General features: G+C 42.3%; 3 protein-coding genes across 5 annotated transcripts; 1 reads left to right on the top strand and 2 right to left on the bottom strand.

Annotated features, from left to right (window-relative positions):
• The first annotated feature begins 79 nt into the window (after positions 1-79).
• On the top strand, positions 80-8077 carry LOC110504602 (gastrin-releasing peptide receptor-like). The gene is made up of 3 exons (XM_021583366.2): positions 80-760; positions 6142-6487; positions 6651-8077. Exons 1-3 carry the CDS (start codon positions 312-314, stop codon positions 7044-7046), a joined length of 1191 nt encoding a protein of 396 aa, XP_021439041.2. The 5' UTR covers positions 80-311; the 3' UTR covers positions 7047-8077.
• Positions 8078-11930: 3853 nt separating this feature from the next.
• asb11 (ankyrin repeat and SOCS box containing 11) lies at positions 11931-17630 on the bottom strand. Its single transcript, XM_021597848.2, has 6 exons — positions 16937-17630; positions 13472-13551; positions 13247-13354; positions 12969-13119; positions 12540-12863; positions 11931-12274 (listed from the first exon to the last, which is right to left on the bottom strand). The coding sequence occupies exons 1-6, from the start codon at positions 17031-17033 to the stop codon at positions 12150-12152; spliced, it is 885 nt and encodes a 294-aa protein (XP_021453523.1). The 5' UTR covers positions 17034-17630; the 3' UTR covers positions 11931-12149.
• A 336-nt stretch (positions 17631-17966) lies between these two features.
• On the bottom strand, positions 17967-23126 carry piga (phosphatidylinositol glycan anchor biosynthesis, class A). Of its 3 annotated transcripts, XM_036975045.1 has the most exons (8): positions 22701-23126; positions 22043-22540; positions 20827-21097; positions 20542-20674; positions 20332-20464; positions 19202-19408; positions 18764-19059; positions 17967-18578 (listed from the first exon to the last, which is right to left on the bottom strand). In XM_036975045.1, the coding sequence occupies exons 2-7, from the start codon at positions 22487-22489 to the stop codon at positions 18766-18768; spliced, it is 1485 nt and encodes a 494-aa protein (XP_036830940.1). In that variant the 5' UTR covers positions 22490-22540; positions 22701-23126; the 3' UTR covers positions 17967-18578; positions 18764-18765. The 3 variants fall into 3 exon arrangements, with proteins under 3 accessions (XP_036830940.1, XP_021453520.2, XP_036830939.1); XM_021597845.2 differs by having other exon boundaries at positions 17967-19059; positions 22921-23126; XM_036975044.1 differs by having other exon boundaries at positions 17967-19059; positions 22701-23124.
• Positions 23127-25140: the final 2014 nt, after the last annotated feature.

Consider the following 25140-nt stretch of genomic DNA (forward strand, 5'->3'; position numbering starts at 1 on the left):
CAAGTGACGCACGCCGTCAGTGAGTTTATAACCCCCACACAGATGCCGATACATTGAAGGTTGATGAGAGAACCCTACATATATATCTGATAGTTGGACATTCTTTGCATCATTCAAATTATTATATGTTAATGTAATTTTTTACTGAGACCAACGTCTCTTTTACAGATGAGCCCTGATATTTAAAGGTTTAGTTTCAGATTGGCAGCTTTTTATGATGCTATTAGGCTATTCTTAATTGGTATTGGGAACACGATAAGTTATGAGTCACAACATTTCTTTTAACAGCAAGCCATACCAAAGGTAACTTTATGAATATATATTTTTACAAACTTTCAAGAAAGAAGACACCAACTATGTCTTTGGAGGACTCGTTCATTTTAAACCCTGAGAACATGATTTTTAACGTATCGCAAGTGTCTAGTATCAACACAGAGGTCCAGACGCACTACATTTGGCTGCCGGGTATTGCTATCGCCACCGTCTACGGATTACTAATAATTATTGGACTTATTGGTAACGTCACGCTAATGAGGACGTTTATCACAGTTAAATCCATGCGGACTGTGCCCAACCTGTTCATGTCCAGCCTCGCGCTCGGGGACCTGCTGCTTCTAGTAACGTGCGCTCCGGTGGACGCCAGCCGGTACCTCGCGGACAAATGGCTCTTCGGCCGGGTGGGATGCAAACTCATCCCGTTCATCCAACTCACCTCCGTCGGCGTCTCCGTTTTCACACTCACTGCGCTCTCTGCAGATAGGTGAGGCTTTTATAATCAGAAGTGTTGTTTTCTCAATCCCTCCGACGGGAAGTTCCATGAACTCTCTCTGCAGATAGGTGAGGCTTTTATAATCAGAAGTGTTGTTTTCTCAATCCCTCCGACGGGAAGTTCCATGAACTTTTTCAAGTAAACGTAAAAACAAAAGAACAGCCTTCATTGAAGTTTTCCAACCATTCTTTGGCATTGTAATATGAACAGGCAGGTATGGTAGCATGAACAGACAGGTCGTGTAATTAGGTGACACATTATTACACCAGCCTACACTTTCAGCCTGGTTGCAGATGTTGTTCACTGCAGACAAATTCACAGAAGAGAGAGTGAACCGGTGGAGTTTAGCTCACATACTATAAAGAGGGATCTTGTTTATGCATGACATGTTCATTCTGTGTAGGCCTAATGTAATTCAAGTCCAATCTTTTATTTTGTTCTATTCATCAATTCACTCCTCAAAATTCTGTTATCCTAACATTTTCAATCAACAGAAATAAAGAGATATGGCAACCCTTGTGGCATTTGTGGCGCCACTTTTTAGAAATAATGGCAGAAATTGACGTTAAATGGCCGCTTTTGGCTTTTAGTGAGAGTGTATAACTGGCACAGTGCTGAAGTCCCATGGACATTAAATCACTTGTCAGGACACACAGAGACAACATAAAAGCCATTTTCAACATGTTGATAATTAATGGCTTTAGAATTGCCCTCATGATGCAAAGAAAACTGTTGCATTTGACAGTACATCAAGGGACCGATTCTGACCCGAGTTTTTAGGCGTGCATACATTTCCAGGGATGGGCACTATCGAATGTCTAAATTATATGCTGCCCCGACCTTCTCTGTTTCCTATTTATATAATGTCAAATATTAGCCAATATCAGTATCAACCGTCAGTAGGCTTAATAACCACAAATATTCAACTGCCAATTTACTGTTAGTTCCCTTCAATTGGTATACTTATCATTCCATTTAATTTCATTGTCTAATTTACCTTCATTTTCTCACTGTACACGCCGTCAAGCCTGTGTGGTTGTTACTGAGGATCATTAGTAACAGTTGATAATATAAAGAAAAGACATGTAGGCTAATTCAATTGTTAGCGCAGACCAAGCCGTAACAGTTTGAACCTGACCACATATGGAGCAAAACTTGGCTGTGTAATCAAACAATTCTATGATTAGTGCAGGCAATTATAAATACTTTCCTAAACCTAAATAATCTACAAGTCAGAGTATTTTTTAAATCTACCAATTAGTGCTGAAACAGAGACAATAGGCATATATTTAGATGTTGTTCTTTCATTGATCCTTAATATTCTGAACCATTCTCTCTATATATTGTAGTCTGTCGACAAAATTCTAACCCGAAAAGTACACCGTATTTAAAGTGGTGGCTTAAGATACTGTAAATGTACTAACAACTATATTGAATGAAAAGTCCAGGAGAAAATTTGTTGGCCAGCAAGTGGGAGGGTTTTCAGCATTTGAAGGTAGTCATCCGCAGAGCGCTTTACACGACTGAATACCAATTATTGAAAAGTGAGCAGGAAAGGCGTGAATGCTCAGCAGGCTCATGAGCTGTGCTCTATTCTGTTCTATTATTCTATCCCACTATGTTCTCAGCTCTTCTGTTCTTGCTCTGCAGAGTTATTTGTTCATCAAAGTTCTTTCATCATTGGAACCTGGAGTTCAAAAAGTTCTTAGAAGGCTATTAGTCAGAGCTGAAAGAGAGAGTGAATGTTCCTTTAGTGAGGTGAAGACAGGCAGACTGGCCTATCTCAGTTAATTAGCAACCAGGCAGCTGTCCACTGTCTTCATTTCTTACAGGCACACATGACACACTCAAACAGTGTCATGATGTTGGCCTGGGGGTAGGTTTATGACAGTCCTAAATACCTCTTCCCCCCTTTTTCCTCTCTCTACCCTACTGATGTGACATTTGAAAACCCCTTGGTTAACATAGAGATTCTGGGAACATCAGAAGGTGGGGGGAAATGAACTATATTCTGGTAATCAGACCAATTGAACATATGCAGTGGTACTTAATGAATATGATGTCAGTTCGGTTGTCATCTGAGACATTCTCATCAATGATAAGATGACATAAACTCTACAGTGTAAAGTCTACACATCAGAGTTATCGGATTCACATGGAATTGTTGTTCAATTTAAATGTTTGAATATAAAATTATTTGTGATGGGATGAAATGTGATTTTAGCTTCTAAAATGTGAGATTTGGGTTTTCATACGGTAGGGCTCTGCTCAATCAGTGGCCCGCCCCTGTGAAGGGACATGGGATATAAAAGATTTCAAACACGCCCCCCTCTCCTTTCCTATATAAAGCTTTGACGACAATATAACCTCCTGTTCCGAGGATGTGAGGACAACGGTCCGATGTCAGAATGGTTCAGATAATAACTACAGAACGAAGCCAACATCCGCGTGAGCTTTGGTTGCGAATGGTATGAACTTTGAACTCTTATTCACTACCTCCTAGCCGTTGAGTTAGTAACAGCAGCTGCAAACGCAGGTTAGGAAGGAACAGACAGAGTATCCCGTCACCCACACAACGACGTTACTACAATGTATTCAATTTACCAGCAGAGACATTCTTCAAAGGACAACGGACTCGGTTGGGCAACACGGCCTTCCATCTACCACCACTACCTACCGAAGCGCAGCTCAGAGTAAATATTTATTGCATTTTCCTTTTCCAAATGGGCGGTAATTTAGAATGCATAAGATACTGTATTTACGACGGCACAGCTTCGCCCTTTGTTTCTCAGTCTTCCCGCTCTTTCACTCAAACCCAGCCCCTTTTCTTTTGTGTAACCAGCTGTCATATCTGTTCCGCCCGCTAGGGACGTTTTCCTTTATGACGTAATTTGTAATCAAGTTATGATTAATTATGTGTATGTGTAATTAGTTAGGTATTTAGCAAATAAATAATTGCTAAATTGCTGTATTGCTGATTCAACTTGTTAGCCAGGGTTTGTGCAGATAACCAAGAATTTACAACTTTCAGATGAGACTGAATTAAGGTGAGGATTAATATTGACTGCTATTGATGTCAAATATTACTAGGTCTTTAAGAGTTTATTCGGAAGATAACAGCTCTATAAATATTCTTTCGTGGTGCCCCGACTCTCTAGTTAATTACATTTACATGATTAGCCCAATCAGGTAATATTAATTACGGAGATTTTTTTTTATAGAATAGCATGTCATATCACTTAATCCGGCATAGCCAAAGACACGACAACCGTATACATTAAAACTGATGCATTAACACCCTACCTGTCACTGCAGTTCTCTGCCCTACCCATACTTTTAGAAACAGCAGAATTTCAGGAAAACATCAATAATGTAACCAATCTAGGCAAATAAATAGGGATGACTTTTACATTCCTTACATGTCACCCATTATTACAGTTGAAAATATACAGAACCAGTCAAAGTTTGGACACATCTCCTCATTCAAAGGTTTTTCTTTATTTTTATTATGTTCTACATTGTAGAATAATAGTGAAGACATCAAAACTATGAAATAACACATCATGTAGTAACCTAAAAAGTGTTAAACAAAGCTAAATATATTTTATATTTCAGATTCTTCAAAATAGCCACCCTTTGCCTTGATGACAGCTTTCCACATTCTTGGCATTCACTCAACCAGCTTCATGAGGTAGTCACCTGGAATGCATTGCAATGAACAGGTGTGGCCTTTATAAAAGTTAATTTGTGGAATTACTTTCCTTCTTAATTAATTTGAGCCAATCAGTTGTGTTGTGACAAGGTAGGGGTGGTATATAGAAGAAGTCCATATTATGGCAAGAACAGCTCATATAAGCAAAGAGAAATAACAGTCCATCATTACTTTAATAAGACCTGATGGTCAGTCAATCTGTCAATTTGAACTTTTAAAGTTTCTTCAAGTGCAGTCACAAAAACCGTCAAGTGCTATGATGAAACTGGCTCTCATGAGGAACGCCACAGGAAAGGAAGAACCAGAGTTACCTCTGCTGCAGAGGATAAGTTCATTAGAGTTACCAGCCTCAGAAATTGCAGCCCAAATAAATGCTTCACAGAGTTCAAGTAACAGACACATCTCAACATCAACTGTTCAGAGGAGACTGTGTGAATCAGGCCTTAAATTTCTGCAAAGAAACCTCTACTAAAGGACACCAATAAGAAGAAGAGACTTGCTTGGGCCAAGAAACACGAGCAATATACATTAGACCAGGGGAAATCTGTCCTTAGGTGTGCTGCATCAGATGACCTGGCCTCCACAATCACCCGACCTCAACTCAATTGAGATGGTTTGGGATGAGTTGGACCGCAGAGTGAAGGAAAAGCAGCCAACAAGTGCTCAGCATATGTGGGAACTCCTTCAAGACTGTTGGAAAAGCCTTCCAGGTGAAGCTGGTTGAGAAAATGTCAAGAGTGTGCCAAGCTGTCATCAATGTGAAGGCAAAGGGTGACTACTTTGAAGAATCTAAAATATATTTTGATTTGTTTAACACTTTTTTGGTTACTATATGATTCCATATGTGTTTTTTCATAGATTTGATGTGTTCTCTACTATTCTACAATGTATAAAACAATTAAAATAAAGAAAATGAGAAGGTATGTCCAAACTTTTGACTCGTACTGTATATATATTTTTGTTTTATTAACAAAGGTTTTTGTAATTATTTGCAGAACTTTGATGCCATATAATCAATGGATTTTGATTCAGGAAATCCATGTTTTATCATGAGAGTTGTTCTTTACCATACATTAATTACCAAATGCCATTCTAGCACTCTTTGATAGTCCTGAAGTACTCTTATGTATGTATGTTGCATCCATATTCTCTCATTATAGATATGATCAAACTCAATTAGCCAATCAGAGCAATGTGAGACAATTTTTCTTTAATGATAAAGGATCTGGGGGAGGGTGGGCTTTAAGCTAGAAACAAGATGTTGACGCGACTCTGATGCACATGGGAATGAATATCTTTGCTTTGTCTCTATGATATTCAGAAGCTAAGCTACGATCTTCTAAAGTCGAGAAGTCAACAAAATTGGACTTTGCTTGGGAAGTAATCTTATACAATGTGTGGCTCTGTCACTATCAATTGATCTCTTCACTTTCTGTAAAAGAGAAAGTATAATTATCATAGTAAAACATATTTGCTAACGGAGTAGCATTTGGGGAAATCGGGTCTAGACTTTATTTTCCTTATCCATTATGATAATTATAATTATTAAATAGCCTATCTATTTTCAAATGTGAAAAAGGGGCCTTGGGGAAAAATAGTTGGGAACCCCTGTGCTAAATGACTGGTAAATGTAATGAAATGAGTTTTCTGCTTGTCCCAGGTACAAGGCCATTGTCAAACCCATGGACATCCATACGTCCACAGCTAAGATCTGCTTCCGAGCAGCAGCCATATGGCTCTTCTCCATGACCCTAGCTGTTCCTGAGGTGGTCTTCTCCGACCTTCACACCTTCAACATCGGCCAGACCAACGACACCTTTGTGACATGCGCTCCCTACCCCCATGCTGGGGATCTGCACCCTAAGATCCACTCTATGGCCTTCTTTCTCATCTTCTACATCATCCCCCTTCTCATAATTTCTGTGTACTACTGCTTCATCGCACGCAGCCTGATCCAGAGCGCCTCAGACATGCCCGTGGAGGCACACTTACACATCAAAAAACAGGTGTGTCAATGTGTGTTTGGAAACAGGACATTTAGGTGTTTATCATAGTAAAGTGAGACATAGTAAATAGTCAAATGGGAAAATGAGTAATGTGTGTATGAGTTTGTGTGTGTGTCCTTCTGAATACTCCAATTGAATGATGCTTCCTTTACCATCCCCACAGATTGAGTCAAGGAAGCGTCTGGCTAAGACAGTCCTGGTTTTTGTGGGTTTGTTCGCTGTATGCTGGCTCCCCAGTCATGTGATCTACCTGTACCGCTCCTACCACTACGGCCAGGTGGACACGTCCCTGGGACACTTCATCGCCAGCGTGGGTGCCCGCATCCTGGCCTTTACCAACTCCTGTGTCAACCCTTTTGCCCTCTACCTGCTCAGTAATAGTTTCCAGGAGCAGTTCAACAAACAGCTCCACTGCCGCCGTCGTCCACCAATCAACTGTAACGCTCAAAGCATGGGGCGGAGCAACACGCGACTGACCTCGGTCAAGAGCAACAATCAGTCTCTGGCTAACTTCAGCCTCGTCAACGGAGCTCATGTTAGTCAGGAAGACTGTGTGTAGTGACTGTGCTGAAGATGATGCTTTAGACTTGTAAAAGTGACATTCCAAGACTGACATACTGCCAACCAATCAAATCACAGAATAATTTATGGCTGTAACCCATATACTGTAGTGGGCCTGTGTTCTAACTCCAAGTGTTGATATTGTAGCACCATTAATTCATTCTAAGTCTATGGTTTTTATGCAGGGCTTCAGTATATGCATCCCATGATCCATGATTGATACAAAGTGTTTTATTTTAAGCAGGGGTGGAAAGACTACTGAAACATCCTACTCAAGTAGAAGTTACTTTAACTACATTTTACTCAAGAAGAAGTACATTTACTGGTGTAAAAAAACTCCTCAAGTAAAAATGAAAAGTAGCTCATTTAAAAAGTACTCAGAAAAAGTAGTTGAGATAAAAAAAAATATTACAAGTAGTTAAAGTACTCATACAAGTACTCGAAAAAGCTACTCAATTACAGTAACAGGAGTAGTTGTAATTAGTTACTTGACACCTCTGATTTTAAGTTTCAAATGTATCATCTTAACAGCTACTGCTACGTATGCAAACCAATGTGTCTCAGTCCTCCAGAGATGCAGTTATGTTCTGGTTTCTCATTAGAACTGTATTGATCCATTAGAGAAGTTGACAACCCAACCAGATGTGAATAAGATGTCGATGACCAGGTAATGAAGAGGTACTGAAGCTGCCATTGTGTACACAAGCCTAAAGGACAGTTCTGTAGGGATATCTCCAGCTGACTAAAACACCAACAACCTCAGTGCTTTGAAAGATACATATTAGATTGTTGTTCATATGAGTGTTTGAATTCTGTAGCCTACACTGAAATATCAACTTCCTTTAACAACAGCTGCCCAGGAGTAGTCAGTCCTGCATCAAAGGCTTGGAAACGTTCTATCTACAAACCCATAAACATCTCAGCATTGGTAAACAGTTCATTATATGGATCAGACTACAGTACAGTGCATTCGGAAAGTATTCAGACCCCTTGACTTTTTCCACATTTTGTTACTTTATATCCTTATTCTAAAATTGATTAATTCAATTTTTATATCATCAATCTACACACAATACCCCACAATGACAAAGCAAAAACAGGTTTTAGGAATTTTTTGCAAATGTATTTAAAAAAAAAAAAAAAACCTTATTTCCATAAGTATTCAGACCCTTTGCTATGAGACTCAAAATAGATCTCAGATGCATCCTGTTTCCATTGATCATCCTTGAGATGTTTCTACAACTTGATTGGAGGCCACCTGTGGTAAATTCCATTGATTGCACATGATTTGGAGAGACACACACCTGTTTATATAAGGTCCCACAGTTGACAGTGCATGTCAGAGCAAAAACCAAGCCATGAGGTTGAAGGAATTGTCCCAAGAGCTGTGAGACAGGATTGTGTCGAGGCACAGATCTGGAGAAGGGTACGAAAAAATGTCTGCAGCATTGAAGGTCCCCAAGACCACAGTAGCCTCCATCATTCTTAAATGGAAGAAGTTTGGAACCATCAAGACTCTTCTTAGAGCTGGCCGCCCGGCCAAACTGAGCAATTGGGGGAGAAGGGCCTTGGTCAGGGATGTGATGGTCCCGAGTTCCTCTGTGGAGATGGGAGAACCTTCCTGAAGGACAACCGTCTCTGCCTCACACCACCAATCAGGCCTTTATGGTAGAGTGGCCTGATTGGGGACAACGACCAGGACAACGACCCTAAGCACACAGCCAAGATAAAGCAGGAGTGGCATTGGGACAAGTCTCTGAATGTCCTTTAGTGGCCCAGCCAGAGCCTGTACTTCTCTGGAAAGACCTGAAAATAGCTGTGCAGTGACGCTCCCCCTCCAACCTGAGGATCTGCAGAGAAGAATGGGAGAAACTTCCCAAATACAGGTGTGCCAAGCTTGTAGCGTCATACTCAAGAAGAATCGAGCCTGTAATCTCTGCCAAAGGAGCTTCAACAAAGTACTGAGTAAAGGGTCTGAATACTTATGTGAAGATGATATTTCAGTTTTAAATTTGTAATACATTTGCAGCTATTTCTAAAAACCTGTTTTTGCTTTGTCATTATGGGGTATTTTGTGCAGATTGATGAGAATTATTATTTTTTAAATCAATTTTAGAGTAAGTCTGTAACGTAACACAATTTGGAAAAGGTCAAGGGTTCTGAATACTTTCTGAATACTCTGAATATCTGATTGTTTGGTTCAGATGAAAATTGACAGTTATGTCCAAGTGTCATGTTCGTCATAACGAGGAGACCAAGGTGCAGCATGATGAGAATACATTCCTATTTATTAAACTAAGAATACTTAAACAAACAAATAAAACGAACGTGAAGCTATAAACACTAGTGCTGACACAGGCAACTAACTATATATAGGCAATAACCCACAGATAAACCAAGGAATATGGCTACCTAAATATGGTTCCCAATCAGAGACAATGATAAACAGCTGCCTCTGATTGAGAACCAATCCAGGCAACCATAGACATATAAACACCTAGACTAGAAAAACCCCTAGGACATACAAAACCCCCTAGACAATACAAAAAACTAAACAAACCACCCCTTGTCAAGGTCAGGGCGTGACACCAAGAGTAGTTCGATGTTGTCCAAAGTGATACTTGTGTTTCTCAGTGTTTGATAAATATAAAAAGTAATTCTCTCTGGGTGAATTTAATATTTTGTTGTTGTTTGAGCATTTTCTGGTGTCTCTGCAAAAGCACAGTTTAGCACGCCATCATGTTATTTGATCTACATTTATTTGTAGAACAAGCTTGTGTTGTCTTGTTTACAGTGCCAAAGTTGTTATTGTGTTAAAAATAAATGGCAATATATTTTTTGCATTACATTTTTAACTGTTTTTTATGCAGGCGACATTATGATGTTTAGTGTTGATTAAATGGTTGAACAATTATGGTGTGTGGTGTTTCAATGTTGCTGTCCTGTACTTTTCCTCAACACATCCCCCAACATCCGGGCTGTTCACCCTGCTAACATCTAAAAGGCAGAGACAGTACAGGTGCATCAAAGCTGGGACAGATTGACTGAAAAACAGCTTAGCCGGCCTCTGCCCAGTACTCTGCCCTGAACCTTAGACACGGTCACTAAACGGCTACCATCCGGCACACAACCCTGTACCTTAGAGACTGCAGCCCTATGTACAGTACATAGTAATTGAACACTGGTCACTTAATGTTTACATACTGTTTTACCTACTTCACATGTATATACTGTATTCTACACACATTTTCAATTAACATAATGTCTATACGCACCATTCTCATACATGCAGTATATACACTGCTCAAAAAAATAAAGGGAACACTAAAATAACACATCCTAGATCTGAATGAATGAAATATTCTTATTAAATACTTTTCTCTATACATAGTTGAATGTGCTGACATCAAAATCACACAAAAATTATCAATGGAAATCAAATTTATCAACCCATGGAGGTCTGGATTTGGAGTCACACTCAAAATTAAAGTGGAAAACCACACTACAGGCTGATCCAACTTTGATGTAATGTCCTTAAAACAAGTCAAAATGAGGCTCAGTAGTGTGTGTGGCCTCCACGTGCCTGTATGACCTCCCTACAACGCCTGGGCATGCTCCTGATGAGGTGTCGGATGGTCTCCTGAGGGATCTCCTCCCAGACCTGGACTAAAGCATCCGCCAACTCCTGGACAGTCTGTGGTGCAACGCCACGTGGATGGAGCGAGACATGATGTCCCAGATGTGCTCAATTGGATTCAGGTCTGGGGAACGGGCGGGCCAGTCCATAGCATCAATGCCTTCCTCTTGCAGGAACTGCTGACCAGTATATTTTGTCATGAGGTTTTGCACTGTGTATTTAAATACTCTGTTCTTGACATAGCTCATTCTATCATTTCTACAATTGTACACTGCCTCGTAGTTACACTGTATATACACACCACATGTTAATTTATATACTGGAGTCTTGACATAGCTCACTCTAATATAGCACTGCTGTACTGGTGTAGATAAATATAGATTGCATTTAGATTACTGTTACATTGCTATTTGGGTTAATTGGATTCGTTCAGACATTTTAAGATGTTCATTGTTATTATTTTAAATATTTGTGTACCCATTTGACATTTTACTGCATTGTTAGTAACTAGTAACAAACATTTTGCTTCACCCGCTATAACATCTGCTTAACTACGTATGCGATCAATAAAGTTTGATTTGATAGCATGTCCCTCCAGGGAACATGCAGTACTCAACATTCTAACCACTTGCTTTATTCTGCTTTTTATTTCACCTTTATTTAACCAGGTAGGCCAGTTGAGAACAAGTTCTCATTTACAGCTGCGACCTAGGCCCTCCCACTGAATTTTAACATACTCAGTATCCCACACAGTGGGATGCTCAGACTCCCTCAAGGTAATTAATAGTTTGGTCTAGATCCTAAGTGATATTTTGGTTCTGATTATTATCACAACAATCATTATGGGTACTCCAGCATCCCATGATGTCATTAATGAGCCATAGGTGATCTCTGTTTCAGGACACCTGATTGGCCATCAGGCATTTGATGATATGACCTTTTCAATCTCAATCTAAACTGGCATACAAGGACAGGAAACACTCTGGAGCCACACCTCACCATCTGCTATGCCTCTTCTCTTGACAGTCAGCGCCTTAATCCCCCTCTTCTCACAGACAAAGGAAAGGCATCAGGGAGAAGATGGTGACTGTTGAGATGCACTCACAATGCCCAGACACTTTGTCTAGTAGATGGCTAGGCCAGGTTTCAGGGGTTGATACAGTATTTGATGGGGCTTCCCCTACTGTTTATGTAATTGGGTAACATGTCCACGTCAACATAAGGGGTTTATGACAAAAGAAATGCTATTTTGGATATGTTGAATATGACCATTTATTAGAAAATATAGCATCCTGAGAAACGCTACAAATCAGTCAACCCAGTTTCTATTAAACCAAGAAAAACAAAACCATTCATTTGTTCAGTCACCAACTCACTTCTAAAACCCCTGAACAAGTAGAAGTTGATTAAAATAGCAATAAATACAAATTACCAAACATTTGTAAAAAAGTTGCCGTTTCAGTGTTACTGGTAAAGCAGGAAAGCCTGGAGTCTGTAAGGGAGGAAGAGGGCTGATGTTCTGTCCAGACGAGTCTGTCCCAAACTCCTCCGAATGCAGAACCGACACAGCTGAGAAAGAGTGCAGGGACCTGGGGAGAAAGAGGTGAGGCAGTAAGGAGGTAGAACAAAGGGGAAGGAGATATGTTGATAGCCTTCCATCAGTAGACATGCACTAATAGCCCACTGGGCACAGATGTAAATTCCACATCTATTCCATGTTGGTTCAAGTTAACTTCATTGAAATGAAGTGGGAACAACATTGATTAAAACATTGTGCTCCCAGTGGGACGTTTGGGTAGAGTCATGTATGCGTGGATGTGCGTTTGAATGCATTAATAAAACAAGTATTTTCACCTCTTTTCTGTATTGTAGTTCTGACTGTACTGTCGCAAGCTGCCAGCTCCAGAGGAGTCTTCCCGTCTGAATTCCTACAACTCCCATCAGCCCCGTAGTCCATCAGAAGCTCCACCACCCTGACTTCTCCCCCTAGCACTGCAGCATGTAATGGTGTGTCATGACCACACCCACCCTGGACATCAACACCTGATTGCAGCAGTCTCTCCACACAGTCGGTGGCCTGGGCCAGACAGGCTGTGTACAAAGGGGTTCCCACACCAGGCAGCTCCAGGTCTATGTGGAATCCATGGGACAGCAACACCTCTAGACACTCCCTGTGACCTGGGGAGGGAAACAACTTTTACTGAGTAAAATGTTTACCATTATGCTGCATGAAATGGTCATTCTGAGTCACTGCACATAAAATAAATCCACATGCACACTTACCTCTCTTTGCAGCCTGGTGGATGGGTGATGCCAGGTGATGGACAGCATGGGTGTTGGGGCTGTACTGTAGAATCAGTCTGACACAGGCGACACTCCCACTGCTGCAGGCATTGAAGAGGGGTGTGGCTCCATCAGTCGATACCATCTCCACCTGCAGACACACAGAGAGCAATCACATGAAGCGGCTTTAGGTTAGACGCTACCTATATTGGTAAAAATAATCATTTATCACCTGTGATTATTCATAGTTTGAGCGAGAGAAAAAATGGTGTCCTTACATTGGCCCCGTTCTCAAGTAGGAACGTGGTGCAGGCGTAATGTCCTCCGAGGCAGGCCTCGTGGAGGGGAGAGACCCTGTCCATTGTCAGCATGTCCACAGGAAACCCCTGAGAGCGGAGAAGATGGAGGACTTCATGTCTATGTGATGTGTGTGTTTTGTTTAGTGTCAGTATGTCATTTTTATGGCAGCTTTATTACTGTAAGACATGGTTTTGACTGTCTACCTGTGAGACCAGAGTCTTCAGGATCAGGAGTCTACCCTGGTAGGCGGCATCGTGAAGAGGAGTCCTGTCTGACCACAAGTCTGTGGAAACACACACACAAAACCATTCATACTGTAGCCTGTACAAACACAGCCAATCAACCTCCTGGACCTCCGAGACACTGAAGCCCAGTTCCTGCCCCGGTATCACAGAAAACACTTCCTGGGAGAACTAAACAACCACACTGACTTCCTCCCTCTCTCCCCCAAACTGGTTGTACTAACAGGCTCATCTCATCAACAGAAGTAAATGAATATGCATCAGACAAAGCTGTTGGAACAGCCAGGAGAGGTCATGTGCAAATGAGAGGCACTGTAAGGGAAATGAGAGGCACTGTAAGGGAAATGAGAGGCACTGTAAGGGAAATGAGAGGCACTGTAAGGGAAATGAGAGGCACTGTAAGGGAAATGAGAGGCACCGTAAGGGAAATGAGAGGCACCGTAAGGGAAATGAGAGGCACTGTAAGGGAAATGAGAGGCACTGTAAGGGAAATGAGAGGCACTGTAAGGGAAATGTAGTCTCACATACTCAAGTACTACCAGTGGTGTAAATACTTAAGTACTTCAGTTTTTTTTGTTGAGTTCAGACTCTTTACTCAGTACTTTGTTGAAGCACCTTTGGCAGCGATTAAAGTGTTGAGTCTTCTTGGGTATGACGCTACAAGCTTGGCACACCTTTGTTTGGAGAGTTTCTCCCATTCTTCTTTGCAGATCCTCTCAAGCTCTGTCAGGTTGAATGGGAAGCGTCGCTGCACAGCTATTTTCAGGTCTCTCCAGAAATGTTTGATCGATCGGGTTCAAGTCCGGGATCTGGCCACTCAGAGACGTGTCCCGACGCCCCTCCTGCGTTGTCTTGGCTGTGTGCATAGGGTTGTTGTCCTGTTGGAAGGTTAACCTTTGCCCCAGTCTGAGGCCCTGAGCACTCCGGAGGTTTCATCAAGGATCTCACTGTACTTTGCTCCGTTCATCTTTGCCTCGATCCTGACTAGTCTCCCAGTCCCTGCAGTTGAAAAACATTGCAACAGCCTGATGCTGCCATCCCCCTGCTTCACCATTAAGGACCGATTGGTGGAGTGCGGCAGAGATGATTGTCCTTCTGGAAGGTTCTCCCATCTCCACAGAGAACTCTGAGTGACCATCTGGGTTCTTGGTCACCTCCTTAACCAAGTCCCTTCTCCCCAGATTGCTCAGTTTGTCTTGATGGTTCCAAACTTCTTTCATTTAACTACGATGGAGGCCACTGTGTTCGTTGGGATCTTCAATGCTGCCAACATTTTTAGTACCCTTCCCCAGATCTGTGCCTGAACACAATCCTGTCTCAGCGCTCTACAGACAATTCCTTCAACCTCATGGCTTGGTTCTTTCTGACATGCACAGTCAACTGTGGGACGTTATATAGACAGGTGTTTGCCTTTCCAAATCACATCCAATCAATTGAATTTACCACAGGTGGCCTCCAATCAGGTTGTAGAAACATCTCAAGGATGATCAATGGAAAAAGGATGAACCTGAGCTCAGTTTCGTGTCTCATAGCAAAGGGTCTGAATACTTCTGTAAATAAGGTATGTTTTTTTATATTTAGTACATTTGCAAAAATTTGCTTTGTCATTATGGGGTGTTGTGTGTAAGATTGCTGAGGAAATATGTTTATTTAACCCATTTTAGAATACCGCTGTAGCATAACAAAATGTGGGAAAAGTTGGGGGGAAAATAGAGAAGAATGTAGTAGCGACTGTTGTCAATAAAGAGGCTTCCGAATGGCGCAGGCGCCCTCGATGACTCGACAACTAGTTTTTGAGATTGACTTGATTCTGTCGCGAACTCACATATATCGAGTGCTCAACGTGTTTGGTCTGAGATTAAGTGAATGTTTCCGGCCATCGCTAAGGCACGGTAATAATGGCACAAGCCAATCAAAGGTTGTAACACGGAACCCAAACCCCATCGTGCATTACTGTATTTTGTCCCCCTAAACCAAACGCGATCAAAACTGTTGTGATCGCATTTGGTGTGGGGGGACAAAATACAGTAATGCACGATGGCGCACGCGCGCAGCCGGTTTGGGTTCCGTGTTAAAGCCCCCAGGCATCTCTACCCCAATGCTCCAATTTATGTTAAGTGATCCCAGAGGTCGCTCGGGGGTAGCTCTCATACCCATTCGTTTACTACTATGATATGCTGAACAACACCTCTCCTGCTTGCCGTTCTCACACAGATTCAGAGATCCATGTAACGCATCAGCAGCGGGTAATCTGATTTCCAATGACTACTCCGGCAATGCTAATGTGTGTCACCCTAAATGGAACAGTCTCTCACATCTATGTCCCATGGAGAAGCAATAGGCTACAGGCTAACATCACAAATATATCTTATCAATTTCTACACCCCCTCATGCAAATCTGTTTGTCTCTCTGTGGGGGGAATGGTTAAACTGAAGATGGGAAATGGACTGAAATAAAAATGTGCACTGTGTGGTGCACATTAATGCTTTCAGAAGTGTGTGTGTGCGTCTGTGGACGTGATTAACTATAACCCCCCCCCCCCCCCCCCCCCCCCGCGATGATGGAATTACATCAGAAAAACAAGTTTCAAAAATGTCTAAAAACCTGTTTTTGCTTTGTCATTACGTGGTATTGTGTGCAGATTGACAAGGAACATTTGTAATTTAATACATTTTCGAATAAGACTAATGTAACAAAATGTGAAAAAATTGAAGGGGTCTGATACTTTCCAAATGCACTGTATCTTTACTTTTACTCAAGTATGGCAACTGGTTACTTTATCCATCACTGGGTATTAATTACTAAACTAGACTTTGGTTCCCTTACTTTCACAAAAAAAATTATATGCAGTATATTTATTCAGGCCATACATCAGTCGGCTGGCTACCCACTGTGCAGATATCAGTTCAACGTTTAGTTTTGATTTACATTTGGTTGGATTTATCAACAAAAATATTTGACCATGTCATTGGATTTAAGTTGTTTCTTTTGTTCTTCAAATCCAATCAGTTTTCCACATTGATTCAACGTCATCATATTTATTTTTTTGGTTGAAATTACATGGAAACAACATTGAATCAACCAGTAGGTAGACAGTATTCTTCTTCTAAAAACACACACCAATATATCTTGACCTAACTGCTCTCTTTCCATTTTCTCTCTCATCGCCTCTACCAACTTTCTGAAATATCTGAACCAACTCTTGTTCTCAACTCTTAGGAAAACATACTGTATAATGTGTTTATTCAGGACACCAACCTTATCTGTTGAACAACACCAATACCACAGACAAAAGCACAGAACACACTGAAGATCTCTTGGCCTCTCTCAAATTGTAAGTGTAACTTTCTTGCTCTCACAGAACACAAACTTGCTAAACAGTATTTACTTTGACAAAGCAGCAGAAGAAAAAGAGAAAACCATACCAGCCATGAGTGAGTTGCATGCCAGTCCACCATAGATATGGAAGGGTCCCCTCCAAGGCCGACTGCACAGGGCAATCTCCGTCTGCACACCAGCCATGGTCAAACAACAGCAGCCTCCTCCACAGTGAATGAAGCAGCTATGGGTGGGATCCACAAACCTGTCTGTCCACTGCTGGCTTTCCCAGACCTCTTATCAGGCCCCAAGCTACCTCCTCCCCCAACCCTGAGGAAAGGAGTACCACCCCTACAACCCCCCTTTCCGTGGAATTGGGGAACCGTTGCATGAGAATAGAGGTAAGCATAGGACGGATAGACACAGACACACAAATGGAACATCTGTGTCTATTCTGATATCTAGGTGATAAGGTGTGGTATTTCAACATGTGCAAAGGTCAACCTTATGGCGTAAGAAAAACAAAATTGGATAAGGTGCGATGGAATTTAAGAAATCTGTTTAGGGCTTTCTAAAAGCCCATTTTAAGAGGGGAGTTGTAAAGCTATCTGCATATCTGTGTTGTTACATCATTCAAGTCCGGTTCACTATTTCCTTCAGGGACATCACTTCAAAACAGCCAGTCAAAACATGGTGCCTGTAGTACATCGACATTGGAATGTGAATAGTTGGGTATTTTGAAAGTAAAAACTTGTTTTTACCAAACTGTGGTTCACTCTTCACAAACAGTCTGAATGAGGGCTACATACATACAATATTGACTTTTCAGACTTGTTCTAAAACTATTGAGCTAGATTAGTATGTTACATGTATAGGGGGATGGGTGTGTCCAGCACCTCTGGAACCTCCCCTGCAATACAGTACACTCTCTCCTACATCTTTGAAACATTTCACCCTCATCAATACCCTTAACCACTTTAGGCAGAAAATGTTCCTATAGTGAGAACAATGATGCTATTTACCCTGACTCCAACCCTAACGATGTGTGAATGGTGCACTACCCTCAGCCTTGAAAAGATAGGAATGCCAATCCTACCTCCTCCCCTTTCATTGCTATGCGTTTCGTCTGGCAAGATGTTTACAGGGAAAACAGTGATGTTTTTATTCCAGGACGTACAACAAGTTTGAGGCCCTAGCTATTGAAAATCCTTGATCAGAAAAAAGGGTGATAAAATAGGTCATCCTGAAACAGACTTTACTTTCCTTATTTCCATCATAGGTCAAGGTTCAGAAATCAGTGCATCAGAGTACACACAGCCTTAAGCATGAGCTCACAAACATTTGTAAAAAAAAAACACACAAAAAAAAACAATTTCCATAGCAGAGGAACCACCCAACAAAGACATGATATAAGTAAAAAAGTTAAACAGCAGAGAACTACAAAAAATGAAATTCAACCATAAAAGGACAAGGAAGGGAACTTGGTTAGTGGGTGGGGTTGGAATACAAAACTATGCTATTACAGACTCCCCTTAACGTTTATAGTGCTGTCTATGGCAACCAGTGGCATTCAATGTGGCATTTTTGTAATAACGGTGTACCCCCCAACCTCCTTCCTTAATCAAATAATTCTCTATGAACCTATATCCTTCTTTATAAAATACAAAAACTATGAGTGGAACATTAATACAGGAGTACTTCAGTTTTAGGGTTCATTCCGGGGTTACAAAGAATAAAACGTATATCTATAACCGTCTTAACCTGAGCAAGAACACTCATCCTATTGTAAACATCAGGGTTCCCCTTAAAACATTCTGCAATTCTGTGGTCAGTATCCACAGGTGATTAGGTAGTTGGGTCATAGGTCAAGTTAAGATTTTTTTAAGCAGTTATATTAAGGTTGAGGATAAGGAGTTGTGTTTGCTTGGAGTTATCATCATAGCTTGGTCTTTTGACCACCTGGCTCCTCCTTTGTCAACATGGCACTTTTAGAGTGAGTTCCTTTCCTATCGCCCAAGCCCTGCCTCCACAACCCCTGGGGCCCCGTGGCATCCATGGCAACATCTATGAGGCAGTCTGGGAGGAGCCAGCGGAGAAAGAGCAGGAAGAGGAAGTTGAGGACAGCGAAGAAGGAAAAGATAGAGCCTGCCACAGGGCCACAGTGGGTTCTCAGTCTGAGCAGCCGTCTGTCCAGAGGAAGAACCTTCTCCCCAGCCACACGGTCATACACCTGACAGAACAGAGAGCAGATACACACATAGTGTTAGTATCAATGAATTACACCTCATCAAGATCTCAGTCTGTGTCAATTAAAGGTATCACAGTCTAGATTTAGGAAACATACAAAATGTATTACGCATGTATGAGCCTACCTTCTCTGTCCTCTCTGCGACATTCCTCCAGGTGTAGAGGGTGCAGACGTGGGCGTGGATGGAAGCTGGGGAGGCGACGCTGCCCGATCGTTGTCTAGCAATGACACTGTCCAGGCCGGCACAAAGAGAACGCACGGTGGGCTCACACAGGGTGATCAGATCCTCAGGTAGAACCTCAGGGATCCCTCCAACACGCGTACTTACCACCTACACACACGCACACTTCCATGAACCTCATTAACCACACACACATACTCAATCCACCGATGTTAAGAATAACAAGCAGACACCCATCCAACCAGCCACATGCAGATACCAACCAGCCACATGCAGATACCAACCAGGGTTTCCGTTAGGAAAATGTGGTGCCGGATATTTGACAGGCAGAACTTAAATTTACTGGACATTTGAGAAAATTCCCAGACCCATATGCATTGGGTGCATAACCTGATTAGGGTGTCCACTCATGGAGCTTGTGGTAATATGGTAATTCATATTAAAAGTTGAAGGTGCAACGATGTGCGGTCCTTTTTATTGAATTATGATGTGCACTTTGAAGATGTTAGAATAACTGTCCACATGAACTTTTCCTCAGACAACAAGACCAGTAACTAACAGCAAAATCACTAGCCTGTCAATCTACTATAGTATAAACATTTCATTCTGTAATGCAATTAGCGGGAAAACAGCATTGTCCAAAGCGCACCGCACATGAGTGACAGAGATGAACATATCCATTAGAAATGTAGAAAGAGGGGAGATGTAATACGCAACAACTAACATGGGTTGCTAATAAGGATTGTGCTTTTGACTAATGGACAATGAAAGAAAGTGGATTTTAAATAATTGCCTCTATGGATATGGTCTGATTTAGGCTAGGCTACTTTGAAGCATGGTTAGACATGCCTCATTATATGTAGTCAAACTTTCAGATTTCAAACAATAAAGTACATGTTTTCAAAAAGGATACTGCCTCCAGCTCATTGCAAAGTGGTGTGTGTCATATTGATGTAGCCTGCCTTCCATTGCATATGCATTTGCTGATTGAGATATTTTAGCAGTAGCTCTTGCGCTGTCTGACAGATTTTCCACTCAGACTCTGTATCTGTATATTCAGTAGGCAAACAGACCTGTAGTCCACAGCTGGCCCCCTCCACTATAGCCATGCAGAAGGCCTCGGTCAGGGAGGTGTTGAGGAAGATATGTCCCTGGACCAAGACCCCCCGCACATCCTTATGCTCAAGGGCCCCCAGGAGACGCACCCTGGGGAGAGAGAGAAGGAAATCAGACACACACCTACAAATATATACCAACCCACACACATCACTGTTTAATTCTACCTGTCGTGTAGCTGGTATTTCTCTCTCACTTCCTCCAACACGATTCTCTTTGGTCCCTCTCCACCAATCAGGAAATGTAGATCGGGATGTTTGAGGCACAGCTCTGGGATGATCCCACCCAGAAGATCTATTCCTAAAAAAAGTGTGTAAGCAGCAGTTGAGACTTCACATTCCTACAATCATATCTACAGGCTTTATTTATTGATAAACGACAAGCACACATAGTTCATCTTCTTGCTACGTGGGGGTCTACATTTATCATTATATAGTCTCACCGCTCCTTACCTTTACGATAGACGAGGCGGCTGACCACTACGATGGTGATCTTGTCGTCACAGCGCTGGGAAGGGTCGGGGGTGAAGTCTGTGGGGTCGACAGCGTTGGGGATGACAGAAACAATCTCGGGGTCAAGTGCTGCCCTAAGCACGGTGTTCTCCTTACTGGTGTACGACACGCACACAATGTGATTGGTGTCGCACAAAGACACCGTCAGCAGCTTATTGGTCAGTACCGAGCTAACATCAGCAAAACCAAAGAGGGAGTGGTCAGTAAACACCTGTAAACAGACAACAACTTTTAGATATTTATACTAAATGGACACACAAACTATTTTAAGAACTTTATATGCTCCCATCTTGCTCTAGGATGCGCCTGCAATGGCATCATCTTCCCTAAAGTGCACCACTTTCGGTCAAAATTGGCTTAGTTTCACCGCACACAACTCTGTTAGACTGCTACCCACAACTCTGTTAGACTGCTACCCACAACTCTGTTAGACTGCTACCCACAACTCTGTTAGACTGCTACCCACAACTCTGTTAGACTGCTACCCACAACTCTGTTAGACTGCTACCCACAACTCTGTTAGACTGCTACACACAACTCTGTTAGACTGCTACACACAACTCTGTTAGACTGCTACACACAACTCTGTTAGACTGCTACACACAACTCTGTTAGACTGCTACACACAACTCTGTTAGACTGCTACCCACAACTCTGTTAGACTGCTACACACAACTCTGTTAGACTGCTACCCACAACTCTGTTAGACTGCTACCCACAACTCTGTTAGACTGCTACCCACAACTCTGTTAGACTGCTACACACAGCTCTGATAGACTGCTACACACAGCTCTGATAGACTGCTACCCACAGCTCTGATAGACTGCTACCCACAACTCTGTTAGACTGCTACACACAACTCTGTTAGACTGCTACACACAACTCTGTTAGACTGCTACCCACAACTCTGTTAGACTGCTACCCACAACTCTGTTAGACTGCTACACACAACTCTGTTAGACTGCTACCCACAACTCTGTTAGACTGCTACCCACAACTCTGTTAGACTGCTACCCACAACTCTGTTAGACTGCTACCCACAACTCTGTTAGACTGCTACCCACAACTCTGTTAGACTGCTACCCACAACTCTGTTAGACTGCTACCCACAACTCTGTTAGACTGCTACCCACAACTCTGTTAGACTGCTACCCACCGTGTTGAGGCCCATGGTCTTGGCGTGGAACAATGCATCGTGGCCCATGGCGGAGAAGGAGCTGTGGGCGTGCACCACGGTGATACACTCCCTGACAAACACGCAGCGCAGCAGCGGCAGGCTGTGGAAGCAGGTGGTAGCTGTGGACTGGTTGTACATCACCTGCAGGGGCAGGTAGTAGACCTTGAGCCCATTGGTCAGGTATCGGACCCCCTTCCTGCAGCCATAGGCGTGGGTGGCGATCACCACCTTGTGACCCTTCTCTATCAGACACTGAGACAGCTGGTAGATGTGGCTCTCCACCCCTCCCATGTTGGGGTAAAAAAAGTCTGACACCATGCAGATGTTGTGCTTCCTGGCAGGGGCCTGGGGAGCCACTGTGAGCCCATCAGGATGTCTGTTGGCTGGGGGAGCGTGGAAAGCTGCCCCCCTCCTTCGCTGGCCCATGGTGGTGTGCGTCACTCATACAGGCGTCTTACATTTAGAGGAGCCATGCACCTGAGTAAACAATGAAATAAACATGTCAATGGATAGCTACAACTACACAATCTGCTCAGATTAACCTATGACTTGATCTAACTACAACATAACCTTTCCATAAGCGTCATTACCAAAGTGTATCTATGAATAAGCAGTTGCTAGCAAGTCGAGGAATTACCTTTGTAGTGGCTTGGACAACGATTCCCATAGATAACCGATTAATTTGTGGCTTGGAGGTAGCATGCTAACGTAGCTAGCAAGTTAGAAATGAGGCTAGGTAAACCAGCTAGTATGTTTGCTGTAATGCTTCCGAGAACATTTAGATGATTGGGACTTGAGAGACTACGACCTTACCTTCAAAACAAAGCGAAATAGTTTTTTGTTTGATATAAACCTACATTTTGTCTCAGTCCCATCTTCATTCAAATTTCTGTCAATAAAAACAACCTCGTCGCTTCCTGGTCTGCTTCAGATTGTCTTCTTCTTCTTCATTTTCTTCTTCTTCTAGAATCTGGTGTTATTGCTGCCTCCTGCTGTAGTAGTCAGGAATAGCCTCACTGCGTCTGGTGCGTTCAACACCTGGGATGCGGTCCAAACACTTAAAAGACACATCCTCGTCCGCTTACCTTCGCCTTATGCGCTTGGGGGAATCCCCGTCGCCATCTTGGAGGGTGGTTCAAATGATCAGCCAAGCAAGGGAAGTTTGCAATGTAAGCCCCTCAGCCCTAGTTTTTAGTCGGCTTTGCGAGTGTACAATTATGTTCACTATGGCCTGAAACTCCCCATAATTCAATTCAAGATTGTACATCCTGCTAAGAAAAGTCCGTAAAATTTTAAAACAACATCAATGGAGAAGTCAACATACAAGCAAATAAGGTAGACATTTTGCTACTACATAAAAAGTAAATATGCTTTTGTTTGGTTATCTTTTGGAAAGTGTATAAATAAAACATTTTCCTTCTTCAGAAGTTCCAGCTAGGCAGGCTAATGTTAGTTAGCTAATTCATTTGCTAACTATCATACAGGCGTATTATATATAGGCGTATTTTAATAATTATATTTTTAATATAAGTAGACATGCACTCATAATTGACTGTAGCGCATATAAAGCACCCACAAGCTACCAGTGGCTGAAAACAAAATCATTGTCTTTGATTTGATGGCCTAGACATGGGCAGTTTGGGGCGAGATGACCATTGGACCCGAAGATCAATCTTGTAGGTGATGTACACATCACTGACAAACTGAAATGGTCCACCCACACAAATGGTGTTGTGAAGAAGGCCCAACAGTGCCTCTTCAACCTCAGGAGGCTGAATAAATTTGACTTGTCACCCAAAACCCTGACAAACGTTTACAGATGCACAATCGAGAGCATCCTGTTGGGCTGTATCACAGCCTGGTATGGCAACTGCACCGCCCTCAAACGCAGGGCTCTCCAGAGGGTGGTGCGGTCTACACAACGCATCACCGGGGGCAAACTACCTGCCCTCCATGACACCTACAGCACCCGATGTCACAGGAAGGCCAAAAATATAATCAAGGACTGTTCATACCGCTACCATCTAGAAGGCGAGGTCAATACAGGTGCATCAAAGCTGGGACGAGAGATTGAAAAACAACTTCTATCTCAAGGCCATCAGACTGCTAAACAGCAATCACTAACTCAGAGAGGCTGCTGCTGTATTTTATATCATCTATTACACCTTGCCTATGCTGCTCGGCCATCGCTCATCTATATACTTACATGTGCATATTCTCATTCACCCCTTTAGATTTGTGTGTATTAGGTAGTTGTTGGGGAATTGTTAGATTACTTTTTAGATATTACTGCACTGTCGGAACTAGAAGCACAAGCGTTTCGCTACACTTGCATTAACATCTGCTAACCATGTGTATGTGACAAATAACATTTGATTTGTCTGTTTCCAATAATGTTTGTTCCATGTTTTCTGCTGCTGTCATGTTGTGTTGCTACCATGTGGTTGTCATGTGGTGATGTTTGTTTTGTCATATATTCTTATTTTTAATCCCAGCCCCCATCCCCGTAGGAGGCCTTTTGGTAGGCCGTCATTGTAAATAAGAATTTGTTCTTAACTGACTAACTTGTGTCGTGTAAGTTCTAAAGAATCAACGTTCATGAATATTACCAGTCACAAAATTCATACATTAGCTGCTCCCCCTCTTCCTCCTCATGAGTCATTGTCAACCCATCTGCTTCACATGTTATCTTAGTGATTTATAGGACAGTGATCAGAAAAGAGGAACTGATGCTGGTAATCTTTGTCACACAATTTTACTGGTAGGGGCATGGAGAGATATTCTCTCATGCGAATACCTGATTCCCCCACCGTATTTACTGATTCACTAGACATGGGAAGTTTTTCCATAGCCTTACAGCTAATTACAGACATTGCAGCCCCAGTATCAAAAATAAAAATGATTGACTCCACAGTAGGTTCCTTTTTTACTGTAGTTTACTGTTTTTAAGAACAATTGACTCTGGTCCCTCAGCTACTTCCTCTTTCCAATTGTGTCAACTTCCCCTTTGTCTGCCCCTGTCTCTACCTCACATCCGTCTTGATAGTCTCGATTGTACAGTGTCGTCTGTGGAGGTG

Source organism: Oncorhynchus mykiss, chromosome 3 (assembly GCF_013265735.2).
Source record: "Oncorhynchus mykiss isolate Arlee chromosome 3, USDA_OmykA_1.1, whole genome shotgun sequence".
In the NCBI taxonomy this organism is placed as follows: domain Eukaryota; kingdom Metazoa; phylum Chordata; class Actinopteri; order Salmoniformes; family Salmonidae; genus Oncorhynchus; species Oncorhynchus mykiss.